This window comes from Lotus japonicus, chromosome 1 (genome assembly GCF_012489685.1).
Source record: "Lotus japonicus ecotype B-129 chromosome 1, LjGifu_v1.2".
NCBI lineage: Eukaryota > Viridiplantae > Streptophyta > Magnoliopsida > Fabales > Fabaceae > Lotus > Lotus japonicus.
Genome location: NC_080041.1, coordinates 122524781 through 122533112, shown reverse-complemented (window position 1 = coordinate 122533112; position 8332 = coordinate 122524781). Strand labels below are relative to the sequence as shown.

The 8332-nt window shown below is 31.4% G+C and overlaps 1 protein-coding gene across 1 annotated transcript; it reads left to right on the top strand.

Annotated features, from left to right (window-relative positions):
* Positions 1 to 1909: 1909 nt before the first annotated feature.
* On the top strand, positions 1910 to 7866 carry LOC130730083 (microtubule-associated protein 70-2-like). The gene is made up of 11 exons (XM_057581970.1): positions 1910 to 2369; positions 2471 to 2556; positions 4266 to 4331; positions 4423 to 4593; positions 4764 to 4934; positions 5052 to 5207; positions 5319 to 5465; positions 5876 to 5947; positions 6029 to 6514; positions 6599 to 6780; positions 7523 to 7866. The coding sequence occupies exons 1-11, from the start codon at positions 2195 to 2197 to the stop codon at positions 7539 to 7541; spliced, it is 1731 nt and encodes a 576-aa protein (XP_057437953.1). The 5' UTR covers positions 1910 to 2194; the 3' UTR covers positions 7542 to 7866.
* The last annotated feature ends 466 nt before the right edge of the window (positions 7867 to 8332 follow it).

Sequence of the window (8332 nt, the reverse complement as noted above, 5' to 3'; positions counted from 1 at the left end):
TTCAATTTTCCATATTTTAAAATAATTTTTAATATTTATTAAGTTTTAACTATTAATTATAACTTGAGAACAAATTTTGAATAATAATAATAATAATAATTTAAAATGACTACTTTTACATTAATAAAAATATATAGTAAACTAAATTTTACATTTATAACTAATTGTAAAAAATTTCAAATTCTTATATATTACGATTAAAATTATTATTTTAATTTTAATTATTAATCATAAGTTGGTGAATTTTAAAAATAACCAATAAAACTTATTACTACATTTTAAATATAAATAAAAATTAAGTACAAAAGTTAGATATCATCTTAATATAAAAATATTGGACTTGAGATCTACATTACTGGCACGATTCATTAAATTTTTATTTTCATTTCAATTAATTATTGACATAAGGTTGAAAAAATGAAAAGATACAAAAATAGCACAAATTACTATCTTTTATATAAAATAAACATGTTAAATATTGAAATTAGTTAATGGTTGAATTCTTTTTGTAAGTATATATTTTGAAAATTACTTTTAAAATATGAAATGATTATGCATGTTGTTTAAATTAACTATAATGAAGTTTTGTATTATTTAAAAAAATAATTTTAAATTTCCTTTTGATTTTTCTTAATAATGATAGTAATAAATTATTGATGAATATTTTATGTTATTAATTTTATTGTTAACTATTAATTTTTAATTTTCATTTTCTTATAGAAAAGAATAATTTATTACGTAGTACTTAAAAATAGTTAGAATATTAACTATCAATCATAAATTCAGAGGAAAAAATTAACAAATATATTATATGTAGACAATATTAATAATTTAAATTAAAAAATAGTAAAGATAAAATTTATTAATGAACAATCTAGAAAAATAGTTTCAAAATTAAATAAATGTCTCTATAAGATATTTACTATTAAATATATTGTATGTGTGTATTATTTGAAAAATAATTTCAAATATGTTTTTTTATATATTATATAGTAGTAAAAATATTTTCTAAAGTTTTCTTATGTTATTAATGATATTTTCCTTTTCAAATTTTTTTATTAAATTTCAGTAATATCCTTTATTTACATAAAGGAACTCCAATACAAGTAATTTAATGCATCAAAGGAACTCTAATACTATATATTTAGATGTCTAAACACAATAATATTTTCTATTATATCTATACTAAAGAAATATTTGAGTATTTATATAATTAAACTATAGTAATTTTCATATAATATTAAAAAATGTCGTAAATAAACCCGTGCAACGCACGAGTATAATATCTAGTTTGTAGAAAAGCAAAAGTGTAGAAGTTGAAGAAAGAGAAAAATAAAGAAAGTGATAAATGTGGAGATAGAAAATTTTAAATTTTAAAATTGAATGAAGTTTTGGGTCTTAAAAATTACCAGAAACCCACATTTTAAATATTTTTATACAAAAAAATGGGGGCAGTTTTAGTCCAATAGAAAAGGTGTTAATTGTTAACTTACTCATTTACAAAATCTAGTGGGAGCAAAATATATATATACATATATTTGCAAGAAAAAAAAATTACTCAACCTTGAAAAGCTTTGTTTGGAGCTATTAGAGCATCTCCAATGCAAGGTTCTTAGTTCTTATTTTTGAGTTAAGAACTAAGAACTAAAAACTTTACCATTGGAGGTTCTGACATGGAGCTCTTAATTCTTAAAAATAAAAACTCAGTTCTTATATAAGAAGTTTTGCTTTTTGAGTTCTTATCTTAAAATATTAATTATTTCTCTTTCATTCAAATTACTTTATTATTTTATAAGTTTTGTTTTTTACTTTATGAAAATAAAAAGTATAAATAATGTGGTTGATGAGACAAAATGAATAGTGGTAAGAACTAAGAACTAAGAAATAAGAACTCATGGTTGGAACAAAATTACTTGAGAGTTGCTTAAGTACATGTGGTAATACGAGTCCACATAAATAGTGCTAAGAACTAAGAAATAAATCCTTGAAAATGCTCATATAACTTAGTTTGGTGAATCACAGCTAAAACTCAAGTATACTCACTCTTGTTGCTCTTTAAAGCCATGACTTGAGCATAACTCCACCGTCTTTCTCTCCCCCACCATTCTCTTCTCTTTTTAATTCAAACACCACACAGCACAACACATTGCACACACCTCTCTATCTCTCTCTCTGTGTTTTTGAATTTCAAACAATGTCGTCTAGCAGCAGCCACATTGGTAACGCCGGCGGTGAACACGACGGCAAAACCTTCTTCAAAGGCCGCCCCAAAAAGCCTCCTGCCGTCGTCGACGACGACTTCCTCACCCTCTTGCACGGTTCTGATCCCGTCCGTGTCGAGCTCACTCGCCTCGAAAATGAACTCCGAGGTCTCACTAGAAACCAACCTCTGTTTACTGAAATTTGAAATTTGAAATTCTATGCAAAAGCTTGAGTTTGTTATAACTGAATTTGCGTGGTGGTTTTGCAGAGAAAGACAGAGAGTTTGGGGATGCTGTTGCGGAAATCAAGTCCTTGAGGAACTCAGAGCGTCTTAAACAGAAGGCGGTTGAAGAGGTATGTAACTGAACTTCTCTTCAATTCAATGGCCTGGGAATGTGAATGTGATGTTAATCTGCTTTGTGAATTTTGTGTTTTGTGTCAATTTCTAAGGTGGAATAGTGTGTATCCTCCACCAACCATCAAATTAGGCACCATTGGTCCTTTGCTTAGTGACCATAGGTGGTCCTTTTACTTTGGTCCCTGGTGTGCGTCCCTACTCTTCGAGGGCAAAGACTAATCTCGTTCGGGAGAATGTGAAGTTATTCTCTACAAATGTCTTTTTTGATATTCAAAATTTTATTATTACCTATATGAGATATAGTTTGTCTACCACTAGACCAACCTCTTATTAGATGATACGAGTAAATCTAAGTATATATATAAAATACTTACATGAATGTTTCTTTTATCAATATATTCAACTTTTTGAAAAAAAAAATTGTGAGCATTAAGCTATATATTTAGGAAGCAACTTGCACTATTATAAAATATTTATTTAAACATTTTTTCATTAGGAAACAAAAAATTTAATCCTAGGTTGATAGATAAAAAAATAAAGTAAATCGATGGAATAAAAAATACAATAACAGCGGAAAAAAAAACTACTAACATCTTTTCCTTATTAAAACAGAGTATGTTTCCTTTTTTTTTGATACATCGGAAAAGAGAGTATGTTCCCTACGACAAATATCATTCAAGGAAGAATAAGAACTCGTCTTAAAAGACAAACTAAAGAAACAATCACCAAATGCAACTCAAGAAAAACTCATCCAAAGAAATACATAATTCTATTTCAATAAGTGAAGAATAAATCCTCATTCGAAGTTTAACCAGACACACCCAACAAAACACTAGTTAGGAGTAAAAAACTATAAGTTGTTGAACTCATGATTCACAAAATTTAATAATACTTAATATATCACTTTCTAATCTAACAAAACAATTCTTTTCCTACCCTGCATCGTGCAGGACTATATCTTTTTTTGGTACATCGGAAAGATAAATTGCACCTGCCAGAAATCGATCTTTCGACCTCCCCCTACCCAACCCATATGTCCCTCAGCTGTGCAGGACTATATCTATAGTATCTCATTATATTTAAGTATTACTTAAAATCATAATGAAAGTAAGAGTCTATTTTATTAAGTAACTAATTAAAAGAAAGTATTAATCTGATTTGGTATTGAAACTTAGAAGACATGTATCACAATCACTAAGGAAGACACCTGACTACATGAATAGATGATATCTCCCTGCATTCTAGTAATGATGCTACAAACTTTAATGTTAAAGAAGCAGCAATGAATTTCAATCACTTGAGCTTGAAAAGTTAAAATATATAATATTCAAAAACTGAGATAACACATGAGGAAACTGTATTCTTGGTTGTCTGACAATTCTGTTATGTGAAGGCTTCAGCCTTCATGAGCAGGTGATGCTTATGTCCTCAACTGTTTTGGTTCAAGGTCCAGGGTTGTATAGGTTTTAATTTTTAGTAGTTGTATTTTTCATCGCAAGGAACCTAGGTTTTACATGGTATGATCACGTATTCTATTGAAGCAGTCAATTACCTCATTCTGTTTTCCTCATTATTCACTTCACAATGTTTTCATCTGTCTACAACTATATGCTATTAGTAATTTATTGACTTGAAGTATTAAGTATTAACTATTACGTGTTTTGAGTTTTTGACACCTCTTTTTTCATTTGTTTAATCATTTCAGCTAACAGATGAGCTGAACAAGGTAGATGAGAAGCTAAAAGTAACCGAAGCTCTTCTCGAAAGTAAGGTAGTATTAGTAGTTATTGCCTCATGGGAGTTATTTCACTTCTCAATAATTATTATTTTAAAGTCACTTAGTGCGGTATTATGTTTGACAGAACCTTGAAATAAAAAAAATTAATGATGAGAAAAAGGAAGCATTGGCTGCACAATTTGCTGCAGAAGCTACACTTAGAAGGGTCCATGCTGCTCAGAAAGACGATGAAATGCCTCCAATTGAAGCTATTATCGCCCCCCTGGAGGCAGAGCTTAAGCTTGCTAGGATGGAGGTATGTTTTAATGGTTATGTCCTTATGTCCTTAGTGAAATAAATACACACTGACTTGGCTTTTGGCTGGGACAAGATGGTAGTTTATTCAGTCATTCCTTGTCTGTTCCATGGTCAGAATCAAGACCAAAGGGGTACATTTTACTTATCCTTGCTGCTATATTTTTCTAGGTGGAAAAGTTGCAAGATGACAATAGCGCACTGGATCGGCTAACCAAATCAAAGGAGGCTGCACTTCTTGAGGCTGAGAGAACTGTTCAAATCGCTTTGGCGAAAGCATCCCTGGTTGATGATCTGCAAAACAAAAATCAAGAATTAATGAAACAGATTGAAATATGCCAGGTTTGCAATGCTTGTTTTATCTCTGTTTAGACTTGCTAGAAAGTCAATAATGCACATAGTTTATATAATGAACTAGTGAATGTGAATTTAATGAAGCATTTTATGCTCTTATGTCAGGAGGAGAACAAAATCGTGGACAAAATGCATCGCCTAAAGGTTACTGAAGTTGAAAAGCTAACCCAAACTGTTCGTGAACTTGAAGAGGCTGTCTTGGCAGGTGGTGCTGCTGCTAATGCTGTCCGTGATTACCAGCGCCAAGTGCAAGAGATGAATGTAAATGTTACCATTATTTAGATGCTCATGATATCTAGTGTTTGTTGTTCTGAGTTAGTTGCAAATGCCCTTAGTTTCTTAATTCTTATCTAACCTTCAAAATTGACATAGGAGGAAAGGAAAGTTTTGGAGCGGGAAGTAGCTCGTGCTAAAGTTACTGCAAACAGGGTTGCCACTGTAGTTGCGAATGAGTGGAAAGATGCTAACGACAAAGTGATGCCTGTAAAGCATTGGCTAGAAGAAAGAAAAGTTTTCCAGGTTTGTAAACAGCTCAGAAATTGCTTTTTCTTTGTTTTTCGCCAGTTATTTGGATGTTTTTGGTAGCTGATTTCAAATACTCTATTTTATTGATGTTTGCAAACGGAGTCATGTTGTAATATATATGTCAGTTTTACTGTTCTATCTTACGACACTAGTTTTCTTGGCTATCACTAATTAATTTAAACATGATAAAATTCTCCCTGCTTTCAAATAAAATGATGATTTGAAATCAATATTCAATAGTCATCATAAGCAGGAAAATGCTGTAATTGAATCTAGGAAATGTTTATTTGCAAGAATTTGAAATCTAGAATGAAGTTATTTGAATTTAATGGCACATAAATTAGGACTTCTTGTTCAGGTCTTATTGAAAGTTGATTTATTTTTTCAATTGTATACTTTTGTAGGGTGAAATGCAACAACTACGAGATAAATTGACTGTAGCTGAGCGCACTGCAAAAGCAGAAGCACAAATGAAGGTATAAATTACGTTCCATCTTACTCCAAACTCTTGATTCCTCTTTAAAAGCCTCTTCGAAAAAACATCATTGATTTCACAGGAAAAATATCAATTGCGATTCAAAGTTTTGGAAGAAAGGATTAAGGCATCTAATGGTAATTCCAAAATCACTGCACCAGATGGAAGGAACATTTCTAGACCTTCACGTCGTCAATCTTTTGGTGGAGCTGATAGTCTTTCGACATTCTCCTCCAATGGATGTCTATCAAGGAAAAACTTGAGTTTAAAATCAGGGTCTCTAAGATCAAACAGTGGTAATATGTTACTAAAGAATGGAAAATTTTCAGAAGCAAATGGGCTAGGTCATGGCATGCCAACCAACACGAATGATCATACCATCACTAGTGAAACAAATACTACACATGAAGAGAGTGAAAATAGTACTCTAATTGAAAAATCTAAACCAGAACATGAAGACTTTGTTTCAGGAATGCTTTATGACATGTTGCAAAAAGAGGTTATATCTCTGAGGAAAGCTTGTCATGACAAGGATCAGAATCTTAAAAACAAGGAGGATTCAATAGAGGTTCTATATCTCATTTCTTAAACAAAATTACATATTCTACTTTATTCTCTCTACTAATAGAATTTTTTGTTTTAATGTTGGAAGATGTTGGCGAAGAAGGTTGACACATTGAATAAAACTATGGAAGTTGAAGCCAAAAGAATGCGTAGGGAAGTAGCTTCCATGGAAAAGGAGGTTGCTGCTCTGCGGGTTAGTAAGGATGACCATAGGATACGGCGAACCAGTGCTCCTAGGGCGGCTGTAAATTCCCAGTCAATTTCTGCCAGGTAAATTTTCTATCTCTTTTTCTTTATCATGATAGTTTTCTTTTATTCTTCATGTCATATGTAAATTTATCATGACAAAATGCTTGAACATGGTTATCTCTGTAAAATCCTCTGGGTGTAGGATACAAAGTGCCTCACCGGTTATCATTGATGGAAGGTTCAACTATTTTAGTTTTTAAATATTTCAAGCAACTTGATAGTAATCTTTGAATTCGTGAAAACTTGTTGAGTTCTCATCTAAGGTTATCTAAACATAAATTCATGCTGAACTTTAATGGATACAATCTCAAACTATATGATTAGCATGTTTGGATCAACTTATCTTTCATCAGAATCGATTATTAAACCCAGAAGCTACTCACATGAGTTTCTCTTGAGAATTGATTCTGGAATCAGTTGTAGAAAGATTTCCTAACACGTACCATGTCAATATGATGTTAAAATTTGAAAAATGAACCTCTCACGTGTCACGTTTTATCACCATTGAAGCTGGTGCCTTGGCCCTTTTGCCTTGCACTGGCAAACAGTAAGCACTATCTCTTGTGCTCTTCTTCCTAATACTTGAGTAACTTCCCTGCCTAATCTGGTTCCATATACTTAACAATACATTAGAATAACTGAAAGAGTTTGATACTGAAAATGTATGGCATTTTAGTCCTAATGTTTGGTATAAAAGTGAGGCTGGGATCTTGAAAACATACTGTTCTTTTTTAGCATTTACCTTTTTCATTGGATTTTTCAGGAGTGCACGTAACTTTTAGGCAAATTCACTTGCCTCTGCCTGATCACATGCAAGTATGACCAGACAGAAATGTATCTCTTTATATTCTTCCCTCCTGTGCTGAATAGAGTTGTTGATTTATCATTCTTTATTCTCTTTTCTCTATCTCCTCTATCTAGGCGCTCTGTATAGCTGTCTCGCCAGGGGTAGTGGATGAAGGGACCTGGTGTTTTGCTGGGAATCCATGTCTAGTACATATTTCATTGTATACTATACTCAGAAAGAAGAATTATGATTAATGGTTGCGCATGATTTGTGGAAATATCTGATATGGCTGTCTCTAATAAGTTCTTTTGATTGATTCAAGTAATATAACACTTTTTTTTTGAAAAGCACTTTATTTATTTTAAGAATTTATAATCTAGTATTGAAGGCAATATCTTAAAGGTAATTTGGCACCAAAACCTGTATGTGACACCAAAACTTAGAGAAAATTCTAGCAACTTAGACTTGAATATATATATTTAACCTTGTCACTTTGAGGAGAAAATAAGTGGGATTTATTAGTTTATGTTGAATGATTATATACGATACATACTATATAATATACTGAACATTGTTTCATCTAGTATATATGCAGCATCATCTTTATATAAACTCTAATTCATAGTTTGCAAGGAAAATAGAAGGGGAAATTGAAACAAGCAAATCTAGAAAGGACTTGCAATGCTAGATTATTTACACATCCAGAAATTGACTGAGTTCTTGGTTTAGGATCAATGCTTAGGTTTTGCTGTCATAGTCTATATATACTCAATAGTCCTGTATAAG